The sequence below is a fragment of the Sceloporus occidentalis genome, unplaced genomic scaffold, assembly GCF_023333645.1.
Source record: "Sceloporus occidentalis isolate IW3139 unplaced genomic scaffold, rSceOcc1.0.p SCAF_1, whole genome shotgun sequence".
In the NCBI taxonomy this organism is placed as follows: Eukaryota; Metazoa; Chordata; class Lepidosauria; order Squamata; family Phrynosomatidae; genus Sceloporus; species Sceloporus occidentalis.
Genome location: NW_028316981.1, coordinates 71,510,668 through 71,532,099, shown reverse-complemented (window position 1 = coordinate 71,532,099; position 21,432 = coordinate 71,510,668). Strand labels below are relative to the sequence as shown.

The following is a 21,432-nucleotide window of genomic DNA, read 5'->3' as shown; positions in this document are numbered from 1 at the left end:
AAGCCACCCTCCCTCCCCAGTATGCAAATAAGGAATAGGGATGGTATAATAGTAACAGCTCATTGGCTGCTGCCTGTCTGTTTCAAGGCTGGCAGTCATAATGGGGGTCTAGATGTCCTGAGCGATTTAGGGTTATTCTTGTGCTCTGTACTTTTGACTTTGGCCACAATGGCCTAAAAACCTTGGTTTCACCAACTGCCAGCAACCAAACACTCAAGGCCAACCCCTTTTCATAAGTGAAACCATCTCATACTATGTTGTGTGTAGCACTGGGCCTTTCTTTCACTGGTTTGGGGGACTGCTCCTGTGCCAAGCTTTGTTCCAGGCCCAAAGTAATACCCCAAAGTGGCTACTCAACAACAAACCCCTGTCTCAGGTACAGGTGCCATCTTGAAGCCAGGTCTTAATAGTGGAATAGGTATATAGATTGCATAGTTATTTGAACATCAACTAAGATAACATGGTAGAAAGAGGATCTGTGAATCTTTGAGACCTTGAAGCTCTCACCTTTCTGCATAGAACATAAGAAGCTGCATTTTTACCAGGTCAGATTATTTGTCCATCTAAGTCAGTAGGATTTAGACTAGCAGTGGCTCTCTACAGTCTTGGGAAGGGGTCTTTTCTATCACCAACTTCCCCATCCTTTTCATTTTGAAGTGGAGATGCCAGATCTTGAACCTGTTGCCTTCTGCATACAAAGTACCTGCTCTGCTATGGAAGTATGTTGCCTCCTTTCTCTTGAGCTACAAGGCCAGGAAGGTGGCTGTTTAAAAGGGCAGACAAAGAGAAAGGCATCAGTAAATGCCTGATCCAGAGAATGGTATTTCTAAAGTCCTGTGAGAAGAGGAAACAACATGATCAGTGGTGAGTGGAAGAAGAGAAAAAGAATTAGATCAGACTTCAGGGTGATTATCTGCAAGAATTATCATTGTCCATGTAGTTCAGAAGTGCAAGATAGGTGGTTGTTGTTCGTAGTGGTGGTAGTGGTGTGTGCCTTCTAGTTGTTTCTGAAAGAATTAAGTAAAAATCCTCCAGATTTCCAATGTGTTATATATAACAATGGGACAGCAAAGCATTAGTAAGGCTATATTTGGTCTGATATTGTTGTACCCAGCAGCTGTGCATCATTAGTATTTCAACTCACATGAGGCTGCTAGTAACACCTTTTTGCCAGTTAAATGCTCTCTTTTGCTCTATCTTGTCCTCTAGATATGACCAATTGATGAATCTCACAGAAGGTCCTTCTTTTGGAGATTCTTGAATCTGCTTGTGGATTATGGATACCAAAAAGGACCAGTATGATGGTGAAGAGAATGACATAAATATGAGGCCTTATTCTTTGGGACATTACACAACTCAGGGTAAGTTTACTGAAGAACACGGCAATATAAAGTGCCCTTCAATACTCTTATGCAGTCTGTTTTCCTAGCAGAAGCTGGTACACACTGACTCTTGGGGTGTAAGACTCACGAATCTGCCTATGAGGGATGCATTCTAATATAAATATGTAGAGGCTGGCCTTACCATAACACAGTGGATTCTTTCACAATACACATTTATAGTGCTGATTCCACTTTAACTGCTGTAGCAACATACTGTGGAATCTTGGGAGCTGCGGATGGGGGAAAGATAATAATAATAATAATAAAAATTTTATTTATATACTGCCCTTCTATATAACCAGGGCGGTGTACAACATCATAAAATACATGGGTTACAAAAACATTAAAACAATACATTAAAAACATTCTAGCCAGCTTGCCACTGCTGAACATAGAGGGGGGGAAGAACTAGTTGGGGCCTGTATCAGGGAATGCTGATTTAAACAAGAAAGTCTTCAGCCCCTTTTTAAACTGGGCCAGGGAGGTGGCCGAGCGGAGCTCAATGGGCAGGGAATTCCAGTGGGTCGGGGCCGAGATGGTAAAAGTCCTCCTAGTCGTGGAGGCTAATCTGGCCCCTGGAACCCTCAATAGCTGCTGCCCAGATGTTCTGAGAGTGCGGGGCGGATTGTATGGGGAGAGGTGGTCCTCAAGGTATCCTGGGCCCAAGCCATTTAGGGCTTTATAGGTAATAACCAACACCTTGTATTGCGCCCAGAAGCGAATAGGCAGTCAGTGCAGATCTTTTAGCACTGGTGTTATGTGACTGGCTCTGGATATGCCAGTAACCAGTCTGGCTGCCATATTCTGCACTAATTGTAGCTTCTAGGTATGGTACAAGGGTTGCCCCATGTAGAGCGCATTGCAGAAGTCCAAACGAGAGGTTACCAGAGCATGTACTACCGTTTCAAGGTCCCTCCAGTCCAGGTAGGGACGCAGCTGGCGAATCAGCCGAAGCTGATAACAGGTGCCCTTGACCGTCGCATCCACCTGAGATGTAAGGTGGAGCGACGAGTCAAGGAGTACCCCCAAACTGCATACCGAGTCCTTCACAGGAAGCGTGATCCCGTTCAGGACAGGTGGAACCACCGCCATCCCTGGGCCAGGGGAACCTATCACGAGCACCTCCGTTTTCTCTGGATTCAGACTGAGTCGGTTTTCCCTCATCCAGCCCATTACCGACTCCAGACAGGCCACGAGAGGAGAGACGCCATCCCCAGTCACTGCATCAGTCGGAGACATAGAGAAGACTATTTGGGTGTCATCAGCGTACTGATAACCCCGCGCCCCATGTCTCCGGATGATCTCTCCCAGCGGTTTCATGTAAATGTTAAAAAGCATGGGAGACAGAATGGCTCCTTGAGGGACCCCAGATGTAAGGGCCCTCTTATCGGAGCACACGTCTCCCAGCTGCACCATCTGGAACCTCCCAGAGAGGTAGGATCGGAACCACTGGAGCGCAGTGCCACCGATTCCCACCTCTACCAGGCGCTCCAGAAGGATACCATGGTCTATGGTATCGAAAGCCGCTGAGTGTTTAGATGTGTTTAGAATTCTTAGCCAAAGAGCAATAGTGCCCCACCAAACCTCAAAGGCCAGAATGGCAAGTAAAATGGAACCATAGGGCTACAATTGTATATTACTTTTATTGCTGTTATTTTATTCATTTATATCCTGCCTTTCTCCTAATACAGTGGCCCTACCATATCAGCGGGCTAGCCATCCATGGACTCAACAGTCCACAGATCACCCTGCCCCATCACTGCCCACTTACTATAATGGGCTTGAGCATGCACATTTTTTCTCATCTGCAGGGCCTCCTGGAGCCAAACTCCTGCAGATGGGAAGGTTGCACTATAATGGGGCTCAAGGCAGCTAACAACATACTTAAAAACAAGACCTTGAAACAGTAGTACTTGCACTGGTAACCTCTCGACTCTACTTCTGCAATGTTCTCTACATGGGGCTACCTTTGTACCCAGTTCGGAAACTTCAATTGGTACAAAATATGTCAGCCGGGTTGTCATGGGCACATCCAGAACTGTCCATATTACACCAGTTCTAAAATCTCTTCACTGGCTGTCTATCAGTTTCTGGGCAAGGTAGAAGGTGTTGGTTCTACCCTTTAAAGCCCTACATGGCTTGGGTCCTGACTACTTGCGGGAGCGCCTACTTCCATACAATCATCCCTGCACACTTCAGACCTCTGGGAAGAATCTGCTACAACCTAAGAAGACCAGACTTTCAGCAGTGACCCAGAGGACTTTCTCATCAGCTACCCCCAGGCTCTGGAATGACCTGCTGGACGAGATTCGCCATATTATCACCTTGGAAGCCTTTAAAAAGGCTATTAAGGATATTCTGGCAGGCCTTCCCAGACTAGGTTAGATCCATTAGACTTGCCTCCCCTTCTGTTGACACCTCTATTGCTACTGATACCAAAATTGTTTAATACCATCACTCCCGTCCCTCCCTCCTCTAGAGGAAGATTCATTTCTTCCGCTAATCTGCCCGAAATTTTAATGTATTTCTATTGGACAGTTTTTAATTTTTTATGTTTAATCTCTTTTTATGGATTGATCACTGTTTTTATGATTGAGGGGAGGGCTGAGGTTTTGGGGTTTTTAAATTGTAATTTTTAATTGTTTGATGTTTTACTTATACTGTTGGAGTCTGCTTTGATTCCTTTGTGAAAAAGCAGAATACAAATAATAATAATAATAATAATAATAATAATAATAAGTGTGCCCGTGTCATACGCAGCTTTCAGCATACGCTGAAAGCCACATGGGGAGGAAGGGGCGGCATGTCGCATAGGGACTAATGGGATGTGTGCCCATGCATGCGCATGCTGCTGCACCACCACAAGCATGAGCCCCATTAGGTTAAATAGGGCTTGAGCACATGCGTAATTTGCTTTACATGGGGGAGTCCGGAAGGGATCCCCTGTGTAAAGCAAGGGCGCACTTTATTATTATGAGTGTAGATTAAAAATTATACAAAGCTTCGATAAAAGTAAAAATATAAAAGTTACTTTAAAAGAAATTAAACAATTTATAAAGTTAAAAGATTAAACCTTTAAAACCTCAACATTAATTAAAAGATGATAAAAACCATAAAACAGCACATCCAAAGCTGGGTGGCACATGAAAGTTTTCGCTTGCCTATGGAAGGAAACCAAAAGAGAGCCACCCATATCTCCCCAGGGTGGGAGTTCCTAAAACTGGGAGCAGCTACCAAGTAGACTCTCTCCCTCTTTCCCACTAAATGAGCCTGAGAAGCTAGTAGGACTGAGAGAAGGGCCTGTCCAGAAGAGCACAGAACTCTAACTGACTTAGAAAGAGAAATACAGGGGCTGTACAGACCGGTACTTTGTGCCAGCCTGTACACATGGTGAGGGCTGAGTGTCCACACGATCGAAGCTCTTACTGCGCTGCCCAGCCACCATTATGGCATGTGCCCATGATGACGCACGTCAGGCACAGCCCCCAAATGGCACTTATGATGCCCCTTCCAGGAAGCTGCTTAGAGCAGCGTCTTTTTGCTCCCTACAGGGAACAGATTTGTATTGCTGCGTGCGGCTCTTGAGGCACCGATCCAGGGCAAAAAGGGGCGGCGTCCCACCACCCATCTGTACAGTCTCTCCATCCTTCAAGTAGCCTGTACCCAAGCCATATAGAGCTTTATAGGTCATCACCAGTGCTTTGAATTCTGCCTGGAAATGGACTGGCAGCCAGTGGAGTTGTTGCAACAAAGGAGTTGGGTGCTCTCTGTATCCAGCAACAACAATCTGGCTCCAGCCTTTTGGATCAACAGATGTTTCTGAGCACTTTTCAAAGGCAATCCCATATAGAGCACATTACAGTAATCCAAAAGGGATGTAACCAAGGCATATGTTACTGTGGCCATATCCAATTTCTCCAGGAACAAATGTAGTTGGTACACTCGCTTTAACTGTGCAAATACATTTCTGGGCACCACTGAAAGCTATGCCTCTAGGCTCAGAGTTGAATCCCGGAGTACTCCTAAAGTGCAAACCTGAATCCCTGTTCCATGATCTGTCTTTTGACTGACCAGGAGCACCTCTGTTTTGCCTGGATTAAGCTTCAATTTGTTCCCTCTTCTCTACTCAGTTACAGTTGCCAGGCTGTGTTTAGCACAAGAATAGCTTCCTTGAATTAGGTGGAAAGGAGTAATATAGCTAGGAATCCTCAGTATACTGGTGATACCTGACTGCCAAACTCTGGGCAATAGCTCACAGATAGATAATCTGCCTCATCCAGGAATTCCTGGAGTTGTGAAGCCACCACACACTTGTCTACCTTAGCTAAAAAAGGGATATTGGAGACTGGCCTATAGTTATCTAGAACAATAGGATACACGAAAGGTTCCCCCCCCCCCCCAAAAAAAAAAAAAGAGATCTTACAGCAACCTCATTCAGGCAAGTTGTGTCTTCCTTGTCCTAAAGAGGCATTAATAACTTTCCTTACTCACTCGGCCTGTCCTCCTCTGGTCTGTTTAATAAGCTAGGGAGGGCAAAGGTCTAGTATACACGTGGTGAATCTCACCTCTCCAAGGATCCTGTCACATTCTCAGGCTGCACAAATTGAAAAATATCCATCAACACTGGACAAGCAGGGGCCAAGGTTATATCCACTGGACCTGTATCAACTCTGGTGTCCAGGTCAGAGTGAATCCAAGCAATTTTATCTGCAAAGTGGTGAGAAAATTCTTTACAGTGGATTGTTGAGAGGCTTACATTTTCCTTTGGTTGAGATGGTAACAGATCTCTGATCACTTGAAACAGCTCCATTAGATGGTTCTGTGAGAAGGCTATGGTGTTAGACAAAAATGTCTTTTTTGTTACCTTTATTGCCTTACCATAGGCTTTCAGATAGATTTTATCCTGTTTTCAGTCAGACTCACTTTTGAGTTGTCTGCCTGTGTTGTTCTCATCTCTGTCTTGTTTCATTGCTGTCAGCTCCTTTGAAAACTAGGGGGCAGGTTTACCTCCATTCTGTGAGAAGGAATGCTTAGGAGTGGTTGTGTCCACCACCTATTCCAGTGATGTGGCCATTTCTTCATTCCAGAGATCAATCATGGCTTCATCAAGATTATAAGACAAAGCAACAGCAAACTGTATCAGGAAGCCATCTAGAATCTTAAATCTCCTGGTGTGTTCCATCTTAATGGGTCACCTGCCCCTGCAAAGACTCTGAGTCCTAGCATGTCTAAACCTGATCAAAAAGTGATCTGTCCACAACAACAGAACACTTCTCCATTCCCAGATCATCATCATCACATCCTGAACAGAAAACAATGCCTAGAAAGGGCCCAGAACTATGAGCGAAGCCAGACACCACTTGTAACAGACTCATGATTGCCTTTGCTATGAAGTCCTCAGCATTTTCAGCCTAGAGGGGCTGCATGAAAGGGCTCAGCATTACTTCCTGTAAAAATTACAGTTGTGTTTTGGATCCACAGAAATGTTAATTTACAGTTGGCCCTCCTTATCCATAGATTTTTTTATCCATGAATTCAAACATCCACGGCTTGAAAATATTTTTTAAGTATAAATTCCAAATAGCAAACCTTGATTTTTCATTTTATATAAGGGACACCATTTTGCTGTGCCATTATATTTAATGGACTTGAGCATCCACTGATTGAGTTATCTACGGGGGATCCTGGAACCAAACCCCAGTGGATAACAAGGTCTCACTGTAATTTATGCAGTTCCTTAATTTTTGGTTTTTTAACTTGAAGCTATGTCTCATCATCATAAGTTCTTGTTCTCACACACGGTGAGGAACATTCAGTGTTCTAGAGAGATGTAGTCTGGAAGTGATTTAGGGCTGTAATGTTGTGCATTGGCGCGCCTTTACTGGATGCCTGGATTTATGCTCTGAATGTAAATGGATTCCTTCAGCTTTGCATCTGGACAATGCTACTCTCCCGGCTTTCACCATAACAGAAAGGAGATTAAAACAATAAATAGAATCCAAGGCATTTCTAGCAGAAGCGTTATATTTCCTGAACATAACATACTCAGTACAATAAAAATAGCCTCAATATGTGCTCAGAATAGGAATGGCATTGGAAACAGGAGGTCTAATGCTATCATTATGTCTTTCTGGCATAGGCAGTTAGCCAAGTGTATTGCCCTAGTTGTTTCTAAATCAAGATGTAACACAAACCTACCTTTGACCATGTCTACATGGACCAGAAAACCCCATGAACAGCAAGAGCAGTATTCTGGCTCCCAAATTGCCCTAAATTCCCCCTGTTACCTAAGCATTCTGGAGTGATGCCAGGTGGCTATCTACTCACATACATCCCATTGTGCCACCTGTTGCTGCCAGCTCAAGTTACTCCCTTTGAGGCTGAAAATGGCCAGCATCAATCACATGGCTGGGCACCTCGTTCTGACCACAGAGGGAGTAACTTGTCACAGTGGTAGTGGGGGACACTGAGAACAGCCACCCAGCATCACTCTGGAGGTCTCTGGATTTTCTGGGAAGATCTGGAGCAAAACGTAAGTTTTCAACATCTGTTTTAAGGGTTATATAATGTGGGTTTGGTGCTGAACTGGCCATATGTTATTCGGACAGTTTGCACCAAAATCAGGCCCTGTGTCATCTCGACTGATTGCTGTAAAAACAGGGTGTGGGGAAGACCTGCTATTTGACTTGTTCAGACACAGCCTCTGTCTCTCCATCCATACAGGTTTAAGACAGCTTTATGAGAACCATCAGCTCTGTGATGCCACCTTGGTCGCTGAAGGAAGGAAATTCCCATGTCATCGGTGAGTTTCTGTATTTGCTGCTTTACTAGCTTCTTTGGTGAATATTGGCCTGATAAATCAGGGCATGTCCTTATAGTTACCAAAAGGGTGCTTTACTTAGGAAGGAGGAGTTGCCTAACCAAAAGTAGAGTGCACACATCAGCACAGAGATGCTCCAGTTTTGAGGGAATGTTATAACCACTAGCATTGCATATAACAAACTTTGTCACCATGAATCCTACCAGATCACTTCCCCTAATAAGCCAATGATTCTGTTCTAGCACTAGTTAGATGCCTGGAAAAGCTTAAATTTTGTAATTCTTGTCTGACACAAGCTCAGTTTTTATTTTTATATATTTTTTGTAAGATTAGCACAAACCCTGCTCTTGGTAATACTACAGTTTATAATTAAGGTTTATAAAATTATGCATACTGTGGGGAAAGTGGATAGATTCGCCCCCCCCCCTCTCTTAACAATAGAACTCAAGATCATTCAGTAAAACTGATTGGCAGGAGATTAAGGTCTGGCAGAACAAAGTACTTCCTCACACAACACATAATTAATTTATGGATTTAATTGCCATCCAGTATGGTGATGACCACAACATTAGATGACATTAAAAGGGGATTAGAAAAAATCATGAAGGATAAAATTATGAATTACTTTGAAAACTTGCTTGGGACTTCTAGGAATATAGCTCCTAGAATCCCCCAGCCAATATGGTCATGCCCATTGCTGGTAGGGACATTCTGGGAACTGTAGTTCCAAAAAGGAATAGCACAGTTATTGGCTATGATAGTTAAATGGTACCTCCATTTTTAGTCATGAATGAGCATGACTTTTGCAGGCATAACATTACAAATGCCCAGGGGGAAGGACCAAACCTTTAGCAAGCACAGGTTTATAACTACACCATCCTACACCTGTTTGGATCCCCAGTAACAATGTATCTTTAGCCTCCACTGGTACTGTCCAGCAGGTATAACTCAGGATTGTGTCCTACTCTTTCTAACAATAAGCAGCCAGGTGCTTCAGGTATTTCAGAAGCATGGAAAGATGACAATGGCCTCCTCCTGTTGTTTTTCACCTGCACATGATGCTCTTGACGTCCTTTCAAATAGGGAGATTTTCTGTAGATATTCTCCTTGGTACTGTGCCTCATGGTAATAGGTGAACACCTCTGTTCACAAAAAAAATATGAGATCTCTACATGAACCATTTAGCCTGCAGAGAAATGTACATTTGAAAGGAAGTATAGACTAGCCCTACCACTTGTTTCAAAATGCTTGTGTTCTTTCATGTATATCCTTGACATTTCTCTCCTCCTAGCAGATTTACAGGTAAACTAGTCCAGAGGTACATGGGAGGTAAGGTGGATTTCCAAGTTATTCCAAATGACACTAATTGTGGGTCAAACTAAGCATAATGGGCACAGCATATTCACTGTGATTGAACACATTTCCCCTCTAACAACAGAAAATAAGTGATCCAGCGGTCAGAACTGCAAATTAAGCCTCTTTATGCTTTTCAAAAATGAATGCTATACATTAGTGAGGAAAGGTATGTATTATGACAAACACATATTTTACCACTTGGGGGAGCACCTCTTCCAAATTCATTCTAAGTGTACAGTATTATATGGTTTGGCCCTGAAAAAGCTGAATATAAGTGTCCTTAGGGTTGTGAAATCGAAGGCTTTCATGGCCGGCATCCATAGTTTTTTGTGGGTTTTTCGGGCTATGTGGCCATGGTCTAGAAGAGTTTCTGAAGATGCCAGCCACAGATACTGGTGAAACGTCAGGAAGAAACTCTTCTAAAACATGGCCACATAGCCCGAAAAATCCACAAAAAACTATGTCCTTAGAGTTCTTCCATCCTGAGTGGTACTCATTTCTGTTTAGAGACAGAAATGGACAAATTATCAATTTCATTTTTCTCAGTTATTTTAATTTTAGTTACTCCCAATTACTTATTATCTTAAAATTGTTGTGTCCCATTTCTGGATCAGTCTATGATTTTTTTAGGTGGACATAAGGATGCTTACATTATTTTATCTTAATATATGTATTTATGAAAATAATATTGCCTGAAACAAACTTTTGCAAGCCATATTCTCTTAATGTAATCCATATTTGTTCATGAGGCTCAATAATAGACATTTTTTTGTAGACACCTGTATTTGGAAAGTTGCATCCCAAAATTCAAATACATTGGAATATTAAGGGGAAAATATGTTTTTGTTTGCATATTAAAGAAGAGTAATGCTAGGTAGTTTCACATTCATATGCAAACTGAATGAGTTTCTCCCTGTCCCACTTTAGCTGGATTACATGAATTCAAAAGCTTTAGGGTATTTATAATTAGCATGAGCTCATTTCATGTTTTGATGCCGTTGCTTTACTGTCTTTCTTTACAGGGCTCTGTTGGCCTCATTCAGCCCCTACTTCTATGCTATGTTCACCAGGCCCTTTAGGGAATGTTGGGAAAGACATGTTGTGTTTGAAGAGATGAAATCTTCCATCCTTCAGAGAATCCTAAATTATATCTACACTGGGGAATTATTGCTCATACCTGAAACTGCTCAGGATCTCTTCACAGCAGCTAGCAGGCTTATCATCCTCCCATTACAGGAGATCATTGGCAAGTAAGACAGAATCCTGTTTTAGAAATGGAAGAGGGGCTATGTTTGGGTAGTTACTGGTGATAGTGGTTCCCAAACTGTGATCCTTCAGGTTATTTTAGACTGCAGCTCCCAGAGGCTCCAGCCACCATGGCCAACAATAAGGAATTCTGGGAGCTGAAGTCCAAAACATCTGGCAGGCCAAAGTTTGAGAACCACTGCTTTAAGAGATATGGAGCTCACCCTTGCAGGAGAAGGCACACTTTTTTGTGGTCCATAAATGACATTGAGGGTCTATGAGTAGCCTTCAGAGGACCTGTGAACCAAGCACCAAAAAGAAAAGAAAGTGGATTTCCTTCCTTTCAATTTCCTCCTTGTTATTTTGAAAACTTCACCACAGCCCGAGAAAGACAGGCTGAAAGGGTGATGGCAATCCTAGGGTTCTGGACTGCACAGCAACCGAACGGTCTGGAACCCTAGTATGTAATGGCGGTGTCCTGATGGCAGTGTCCCATCCACATGGGCACCACCATCTTTACGTAAGGAATGTGCAGCATATGCACGTTGCTGTGCGTCCGTTACGTCACGAGTGCACCAGTGGTGCACTCGCGATGTAACCCAGGCACCACAAGAAGAACCTGGAAGTACTGGGTTCTTTTTACTCTGGAGGGACATCACGCTGTTTGGCAGCTGTGGCGTCCCTCCGGAGTTAAAATGAGCGCCTGCAGACCGCCATTTTCGGGTGGTCTGTACTGCACCTTAGGTACATTTTTCAGGTGTGTGTGGGGGGGTCCCTAGCATTCATCAGGTTTTCATAGAGGTCTGTGATCCCAAAAGCTTTAAGACCGTTGTTGTTATGTTGTTGTTGTTGTTGTTATTGTTGTGTGCCTTCAAGTCATTTCCAACTTGAACCTATCATGGGATTTTCTTAGCAAAATTTGTTCAGAGGAGGTCTGCTATTGTCTTCGCCTGAGGATGAAAGCATGTGACTTGCCCAAGGTCACCAGTGGGTTTCATGGCTGAGAGAGAATGAAAACCTGGTCCCCAGAGTTGTGATCCAACATTTAAACCACTCACTACACTGGTGCCCAAAACCATTATACAACACCACTTATTTAATATTTTTGCAACAAGTCTGAAATGAATAAGAAACATATCAGGATAGTAAATGAGAACATGGAGATATGTGCCACAGAATTTTCAGTACCAGTATCTGCTGAATAGAAGGTGTCCCACACTTATTTTCCTGGAGTATATTAAGCAGGCTTTTCATACCTATCTTTAATATAATGAATCTCTTCACCCCAACCAAGGTCCAGGATCTTGGCAAAGGTCAAGGACTATATTTCACCTGGTCCACAGTCAGTTTCAGTTTTGACATGAACTGGTAGGGCCAATAAAGAATGGGAAAATTCCTGGTTCATACAGGAGTCTCTTAAATGTGGAGGTTCATAGAAAGCATCACCACATTCCTTATTCACCAAAAGAATTCACCATTTAAGGAAAATGACTAGGACTCTCCCACTAACCCATAAGAATTTACCTGCAGCTGAGGGGCTAGTTTAGGGAATCTTCTTAGTTAAAAGTGATGTAAGATGTCCTTTACTGACTCCCTTTGTAGGGCACTGTTGGCCTCATTCAGCCCTTCCTTCCATGCCATTTTCACCAGGCCTTTTAGAGAATGTCGGCAGACACATGCCTTTGTTTGCAGAGTTTTCCTGTTGCCTCTTCTCCTTGACTTCACAAAAGAAAAGTATTACATAGCTGTGATCTGACATTTATGCTCACTGTTTCATTCCCACAGTATCTTTGGACTTGTTGATCTTTTGCTTGGCCCACTGGTACCTTCCCTTACCAGGGACGTAGGGAAGGGGGGGGGGGGTTTGGGGGTCCGGACCCCCCCTTCAGGCCCTGGGGGCCTTCAAGCTCCTTCCTCCCCCCTCCTCCCCTCCATCAAAACCATGGAGAACTCGGAGGGGGAAAAGGGGAAAGACAAAAGAAAAGTTGCAAGCTCAGAGAGAGAGAGGGAGAGAGAGAGAGAGAGGAGGGGGAGGGAGGGGAGGGAGGGGGTCCTTGTGATTTCTTTCTCTTTCGTTTCCATCGGAGTCCGGCTTCCACTCCTCCGCCGCCTCCTCCCCCCTCCTCCCTTGTGCTTTTGCCAGAATAAAAGTCTCTTCTTTCCTGCAGAAGGGAGTAGGAAGAAGAAGGGAAGGAAGGGGGAAAAGGAAGGAAGAATGATAGGGAGGGAGGGAGAACTGAAGAAAAGAAGGAAAAGAAAGGGAGGAAGAGGAAGGGGAGAAAGGAAGGAAGAAAAAGGAAGGAAGGAAGCTTCTAAAGGGAAATATAAAAGAAAGAAAAGGTGACTTTTAACTTTCCTTTCAGCAGTTATATCCATATACAATATAGTAAAATAATAATAATAATAATAATAATGATAATAATGATATCCCTTACTCAAAATGCTGAGGACTAGATGTATTTTGGATTTTTTCAGAGTTTGGTATATTTATATACAGTATGTCAAATGGGATATAATGGGAGATGGGATCCATGTATGTTTCATATGCATCTCATAGACATAGACTGAAGGTAATTTAATACACAATATTTTCAAAATAATGTTGTGCTTCTGCACACTGAGCTTCAGCAAAACCCTGAGACCACTATTCCTTGTATAATTCAATAATTCAGTAATTGATCTAAACCTTCAGGATTCCCAGGTATCCTTGAGTTGGGGTCAGACCAGATGCTCTTAGGGTCAGTTTTGGGTTTTGGAATAATTCAGGTTTCAGAAGTCCAGAGAATGGAGACTCAGACTCTACTCTGGACATTTCTTCTGATAATGAACTCAGGTTTTCAAAAACAGTCATTCTGGATTTTTGCAACAACAAAAAAGAGGAGGGTCAGTGATGCAAAAAGGCAAGAGGCTTCCTTCCAGCCTTGCTTTTTCTCTTTTTTAAAAGACAAATAGAATAAAATACAGTTAGCTGGCCCCTTTTTAGCATGTCAATGGGGGTGCTTTGACTGAGAGTTCCTGCATGGCAGAATGGGGTTGGACTGGATGGCCCTTCTTGGGGTCTCTTCCAACTCTATGATTTTATGATTAATTAATTAATATATGGAATCAATCTAAGATGATGAATCGGGGCTGTGGAGTCCTATGGCCCTGCTCCAGGCAATGCTAGACTGCAGGCCCCATCATCCAGCAGCACCACAGACTGCTGGGAACTGCAGTGTAATAAGGCTGCACACTGCAGAAATAATCCAGTTCGACACCACTTTAATGCTATGGAAAATCCTGGGATTTGTAGTATGTTGTGCCACCAGAGCTCTCTGACAAAGAATGCTAAATGTCTCACAAAACTACAATACCCAGATGTTGTTGTTGTTGTTGTTGTTGTTGTTTTCTTATATCCCGCCTTTCTCCCAATATACGGACTCAAGGTGGTGATTTTCCATAGCATTAATCTATAGTATATCTTTCTACAATGTAGATGGACACCTCCATTACATAATTTGTTGGGGATGCTTTGACTGGGAGTTCCTGCATGGCAGAATGGGGTTGGACTGGATGGCCCTTGAGGTCTCTTCCAACTCTATGATTCCATGATTCTATAGCACTCTGAGCCTACTGTGATTTTAATTGTTTTTAAATGTATAAAGGTATAAAGTCTTATAATGCAAGCCATGCACTGATGGACTATTGCACTATAATTTTTTATTGATTGATTTTATACCCTGCCTTTCTCCCAAAATAGGATTCTCTTAAAGGGGTTTGTTTTTCATAAAAAGAAAGGAAGGTATAATGTCTTGGAATTTAAAATTATGATAGATAGATAGATGAGTCTTGGAATTAAAAATCGTGTGTGTGTGTCTTGGAATTAAAAATCCCTCTTGGAAGTGGGAATGAAATGTTGTGTGGATGCAGCCTGGGTTCTTAGCTCAGCTCAGAAGTTGGAATGCAGTGTCTCAAAGCATGAGCAGAGTGTCTCTGAGCATGAACAGAGTGGCTGCCGCTCATTGCGTGAGCAGCTGCTCTTTGCTTTATCGAGCTGAATTTATCTGATGTAAACACCTTCAGCGGAAGGACTCAGTTTGCATCTGCACTGAAAAAATAATCCAGTTTGATGCCACTTTAACTGCCCTTGGCTCCATGTTGTGAAATGCTGGGATTTGTAGTTTGTTGTGGCACCTGACAGATGACTCAACAGGTCCTCAAAACTACAGATCCCAAGATTCCATAGCATGAAGCCATAACGGAAGTTAAAGTGGTGCCATCGAGGTGTCGAGGGTAAACACTCAACCCTCTTTTTGTGTCTTGGGGGAGGGCTCTTAGCCTTTCAAAATGGTGGCACTTAGTCTTGACCCCCCCCCTTCCCAAAATCCTGGCTACGTCCCTGCCCTTACTATGGCTTACCTCTGTTTCTACTGGTCTCTTCTTATCAAGTCCTGATCTGCTGCTTTCCAATGCTGATCTGCTACATCTTCCTCTCCTAGGAATTCCTTTTTTTAACACAACTTTAAAAGCCCTTAGATCAAGAATGAAGAAACTACAACATATAGGTAATATGTGGCTCCCCATGGCAAAATAAACAAATAAATGTTTTGCTCCCAAATGCATTCTGAAGGTGTGAGGGGGGCATTTTTACCATGTCTTTGGTCCTTTTAAAGATAGTAGATTAGAAACTGAAGTGAAGTGGACCTTAAACAAGGGAAAAGTGCCCTCCAGGAGCATTTGGGGACAAAAAGTGAACTTTTTGTAGATGCATGTATGCAGTGGAAGGATGTGGCCCTCCAAGGTCTCTTAGGGAGCCAATGTATCCCCCTAAACTCCAGTAGTTGCCCATATCACCTTAGATTCTAAACAGTCACTCATTCATCACCTTCTGAGAGACATACCTTCACCTCTTTTCTTCTCACTGTTTAGAAGTTTAGGCAAAGTGTGTGAGGAATGGGGAAGGTCACTTCATAACTACAGGAAGCCTAGGGAAAGATGAATGGCAGCTTATAGTCCAAGCAAAGTGGGAATGCTTCACTCTAAAATGGAATGGGGATGAGAGGCACTTTACTGTTAGGTCCACGAGGTGACCATTAGACAGATGGAAAGAACTGCAGCCTCACCCTAACTATCTTGGTCTTCAGGGTTTAACAAAAGATACAACTACATGATTTTCAAAAACCTTGACAAATTCATTGCCAAGTTCACAATGTGGCCTTCTATGCAGGGGAACACAATTCAGCATGCTAATGGGTGTGATCAGATCATTACCTTTTGGAGTGTAAGATTTCTTAGCAGTTTCCTGTTGGTGCTCATTTCTTCTCTCTCTTTTCCCAGATTCTTGGCTGACAGTATTTCTATGGACAGCAGCCTAGGGACTTATGCTTTGGCATATGCTCATAACCACCATGCTTTGCTCCGTGTGGCTGCACGTCACATTTTCTTGAACTTTGAACCTCTTTCTGTACATGAGACCTTCCCAGGCCTGGATCTTAGCACAGTGGTCAGCATTATTTCTTCAGACAAACTTCTAGTATCCTCAGAACTGACTGTGTACCATGCTGTGCAGCACTGGGTGAGGTCTCAACCAGCTGAGCATCTGTCACTGATCAAGAAGCTCATCAGACAAGTCCGCCTCCCACTTCTAACATCTGAGGAGGTTGCTACTGTCCAGCAAGATATCATTGCAGAATATGGGCATGCACATTTGCAATGGGAGCAGCTGGATGGAGCTGGGAGACTCCTGAAGTGTGGGGGTCTCAGGCATGGCATGTATGACGACTGGATTGTGAGTTTGGGCCTTTTTGTAAGCAACATGCAAGGAGGAGTTGTTGAACGTCTGAAAACTCATTTCTTGGGATTCAACCTGCAGATGGAAAGTTGGGAGGAGATCCCACCTTTGATGTACCTTGACTCCTCTGGCTTCTTGTCTGTGGGGCACAAGCTCTATGTCTCTGGGGGGCAAAGGCTCAATGGATCTGTCTTAGGCAATCTACATGAATTTGATGCTCTTACAGGCCAGTGGATACAGCTGCCTTCCATGTCCATACCCCGCCGAGAACACGGCTTTCTAGCATGTAAACAGAAACTCTATGCACTGGGGGGACGAAGTGGAAGAAGTGTGCTTGATTCTGCAGAAAGCTTTGACTTGGTACAGAAGTTCTGGTCTCCCATTGCCAGCCTACCCTTTGCAGTCAGTCATTTTGCTTCTGCCACCCTGAAAGACAAGCTGTACCTAATTGGAGGATTCTCTCACACAAGGGCAAGTGGCCTTGCTCATCGTGGCATCCTGATTTATAATACAAACTTAAATGTGTGGAACCAGGTGCCCCTGGCTTTTCAGTGTTACAAATCAACGGCAGTGACCATGGACAATGGGATTTTTGTAATAGGTGGATTAGTTGAGGAAAGCAGCCGGCGTGAGACTCCTGGCACTGTAATCCGAGCTCTGATTTCTGGCACCCATAAGTGCTTTTTCCTCAGCAAGGATGGTACTGTGAGCCAGGATGTTGCCATTCCAGAGCTCCCCATCCTGGTCTTGCCGCCCTGTGCAGTGCAGTGGCAAAGACGAATTCATGTGCTGGTAGGGAATACAATTTATCAATGGAAGCCTGGAGAGCCCAGTTGGACCAGAAGTCGAAAAAGTGCTCCCAATACAAGGGTGACATTCTTAACTGTGGTTAATGGTGTGATGCTGAGGGTACCAAAGAAAGCTCTGCAGCCCCTTTTACGAGAAGCCTCAGCAGCACTGACAGCAGTTTGGGTAGCTGATCAACAGCCTTATTGATGCTCCCAAATCTGGGTCACTTCCTCATTTTCTCCATGGCACCCACAAGTGGGAGTACCACCATACCAAGCTGTTCCCCTTGAGATCGTTAGTCCTGATTTCTTTAAGATTTGAATACACGTACATTGTTTGCTTCTTATGGCACTTGAGACAGGGTGTCTAAGGCTGAGGCTAGTGGCCTGACTACTGAATAAATCACATTCCTACCACTTGTGCCTCTTGATGTTAGAAACAAGTGCCTGGGCAAACTCCCTTCATCTTGCCCATTTGTGTTCTGTCTTCTGTCTTAGTCATTGTACGCTTTCTTTTCACCCATGTCATCTGATCCTGTACACATTCACATAATCCTGTACTCGGTGCTTTATTTTCTTTCTTCTCCTATCCTTCTTACCCAACTCTTTAATTTTTTTTTACATGAAAACTATTTGATCTCTCTCTCTCTCTCTTTCTGTTTTCCTCTTCTCATCCCCACACATGTTTTTCAATGTTTAGGGCTAGCCTATCACTTTTAGTTTTGTTTCTTAACGTGCAAAGCAGAGACCATAGCCAGAAAGGGTAAAAAGGATGAAGCAAAAATATTAAGAACAGCTATCATGAAGAGAGAGTCACTGGACCATAGATGCTGATGATAAACCTTTCTTTCAACATATTAATTGGCTTAATATTTATACATCTGTATTGATTTTGTTATACATTTATATTCTGCTTTTCATCCATGAAGCACAAGAAGGTATACCTGTACATTAATCCTCTTTTTTGGTTTTTGGTTTTATTATCATAGCAACTCTATGGTCGGGGAGGGCAAAATATACTATTGATTGGTATGTGAGCTTCACAGTTGAGTGGGGATTTGAATTTGGGTTTCCACACTCTAAGGGTGTATCTACATTATACATTACAGCCCTCTGAAGCCACTTTCCCTACCATGGCTCTATCCTATGGAATCCTGCAATGTATAGTTTCATGAGGTACTTAGAATTCTCTGTCACAAAACTGTCATACCATAATCTGGGGAAATTTGGTGACCAAAATACCAATCCTGGGATTCCACAGAATACAGCCATGGCTGATAAGGTAGTATCAAACTGCTCTAATTGTGCAATATGGATACCAACGAATACAACTTCACTAACTCTTCTGTCCTGCTCTCTAGCTAATAGTGTTCTAGCCATTTTGGGGGCAGTTTTTGCACAAGTAGGAAAAATAAATGGCAAACCTATTTCTACAGTGTACGATTCTGGCAATATATGTATGTACTAGTGTTGATGGTTGTATATTAAATTGTTTGCTGGTTCAAGGTGACAGAAGAGAGGTAGGGGAAAGAATTCCTGCACAAACAAATATCAGTAACACAGCAGTGCCAGTCCTTCCTTCCTTTCTTGCATTTACATTCTTTGGTTTAGCCAAAATAGCTCCTAGGATGACTTACACGATATGTCCTCATCAGTTTACATGCTTTTCTGTCTGTGCATCTCTGTGCTGTGTGCCTTCAAGTCATTTCCGAATTATGACAACCATAAAGTGAACCTATCACAGGGTTTTCTTGGCATGTTTCTTCAGAGAGGGATTGCCTTTGCCATACTCTGAGAGAGTGCGACTGGCCCAGGGTCATTCATTGGGTTTCCATGGCCAAGCTGGGGTTCAAATTGTGGTCTCCAGAGTCATAGTCCAATGCTCAGACTATGCTACTCTGGCTCTCTACACTGTACAGCTAGCATGTTATTAGTACAAGGCATATTTCAGTAATAGCAACAATAAATGCAGGAAAGTACACATCTAGTTCTGTGAGCCCACTTTCAGCCAGCAGCACCCTGCCCCAGGCAATTCTTCTGAGCACATCCTCGTTTGGAAGGATTATACACAGTACCAAGCCTGTTTTTAGTCTAGGATCCATGATGAGGACCTGGGTCAGAAATGTTTCTGTATTTGTACTCTTCCACCCATCTACTGACCCACACCTTCCATCTTAAACAGCTTTTCTTTTCTTTTCTGAAAGCATCAGCTATTCCATTCCATTCCACATATATGCACCCACAGAGTCCAGCAGAATGGGCCTACTATCATACACTCCAGGGACCTCTGCAGTACCAATAAGTCATAACAGTGCTGGTGTGAAAACTGGAGCAGGAGTTAATTATACTCTATAAATTATGCCCAGCAGAGCAGCCAGCTCCCACAGAAAAATGATTGCAGGTAGGCAGGTGAGATCTACAAATGGTCCTGCCCTATCTCTTTGATACCCAGCTTGCCTTTCTCTGTATCTCCTTTGACATTTTATTTCTCTCCTCCCAGCCGCTTTCTCAAAACTGTCTCACAAAGAGGATCACAAATTGCCACGGTAGTAACCCTTAACAATGTATTCTGAAATCTTGGATAACAACCATAACCCCACTTGCCTGCCCTAGTAGCTGGAAACATGATTCCCCAGGGGAGTTGCAACAATGCGTCCCCAAATGTTATATCACTCGCCTTTATGCAGCCACCTGCATGGCATAGTAATGGCCACCTGCTCAACCCTTCAGCTATATAAAGCACATCCACATCAAGCTGCTCAGCAGAGGCCTTGGTCTTTATAGCAATGGAAAAAGACAAAACAGCAACAGGGGAGACCTTTAGCTTGGGGAGAGAATTAAAGTCAACAGAAACCCAATTTCGAACCTCCACAGGGCGTTTGGAACTAGAGTTCGAAAAATTTGAGTGAAGCATTACATTCTGCTACACTACACTCTCTCCTGGCCCTTGACTATACTACTGAAGCAAAGCATGCAAAGGGAACAAGTGTGTAAATTGTTTAATACACCCTTAAAAAATTACCTCTGAGCATTCCTTGCCTAAGAAGTAAAATAAATAAATAGATAAATGGGGGGGGGGGACCCCTACATAGTTCATGGGGTTGCTGTAAGTCGGCAGGTGACTTGAAAGCACATGCACACACACAAACTTGGAATTCAGGTTTCTTTGCTTCAAATGTGAGGAAATTTAATTTTGCCTCAACAGAATATTTCAACCAGTAGAAGTCAATATCATCTTTTGGAGGCTCAGGGTAGGTTTTATATAAAAATATTGAATGATGGCCACACTTACAAGACTAAAATAGGATATTTTACACCAGCATGGTGTAGTGGTTTGAATGATGGACTAGGACCCTGGGAGACCAGAATTCAGATCCCTGGAAATCCACTGGATAATCTTGGACAAGTCATATTCTCTCAGCCTCAGAGCAAAGGCAACGGCAAACCTCCTCTGAACAAATCTTTCCAAGAAATCTTATGGTATATGTTTTGTTTGATTAAAATAAAAAAAATTAAAAAAGAAATCTTATGATAGGGTCACCTCAGGGTCACTATACGTTGGAAAGTACTCAGATGAACACAATAGCAGCAGCAGCAGCAACAACAATTCAGGCTACCCAGGACTGAACTGAACAGTGGCAGGGGCAAACAAAAGGATCAAGGAGGGCTGGAGTAACTCCCCTTCAAGGAAAGTTTACAGCATTTGGTGTTGTACAGCTTAAAAGATAAAGAAAAGAAAAGAAAGAGGAAGTGATTAATAGGAGATATGGAAAGAGGTGCATAAGATGATGCACACTGTGGAGAAAGTGGTTAGGCATAAGTCTGTATCCCTCTCTCATAATGCTTGGACCTGTGATCAGCTGCTCAAGCTGACTCATGTGAAACCTGGGATAGGTTAAAGGAAGGCAGCACATAATTAAATGGTGAAAATCACTACTGTAGAATACGATGGTGGTTGACTGTTTGCCTCACATTAAAAGGGAACTGGACAAATTTCTGGAGGATAAAGTAATGCAGAGCTGTTGGAGATATATCTTCCGAATTGTACCAGAAACAATGTCCTTCAGTGTA

The 21,432-nt window shown here is 43.1% G+C and overlaps 1 protein-coding gene across 1 annotated transcript; it reads left to right on the top strand.

The window, feature by feature from the left end:
* The first annotated feature begins 1,276 nt into the window (after positions 1–1,276).
* Positions 1,277–17,569, top strand: LOC149321575 (kelch-like protein 25). The gene is made up of 4 exons (XM_089499505.1): positions 1,277–1,361; positions 8,106–8,184; positions 10,581–10,808; positions 16,120–17,569. The coding sequence occupies exons 1-4, from the start codon at positions 1,277–1,279 to the stop codon at positions 17,567–17,569; spliced, it is 1,842 nt and encodes a 613-aa protein (XP_089355631.1).
* Positions 17,570–21,432: the final 3,863 nt, after the last annotated feature.

Bases quoted from the DNA above. Each gene is read 5' to 3' on its own strand.
- LOC149321575 (XM_089499505.1), top strand. From the start codon at position 1,277: ATGGATACCAAAAAGGACCAGTATGATGGTGAAGAGAATGACATAAAT. The intron at 1,362-8,105 runs GTAAGTTTACTG...CCATCCATACAG, and splicing joins GGGACATTACACAACTCAGG to GTTTAAGACAGCTTTATGAG. The intron at 10,809-16,119 runs GTAAGACAGAAT...CTCTTTTCCCAG, and splicing joins TTACAGGAGATCATTGGCAA to ATTCTTGGCTGACAGTATTT.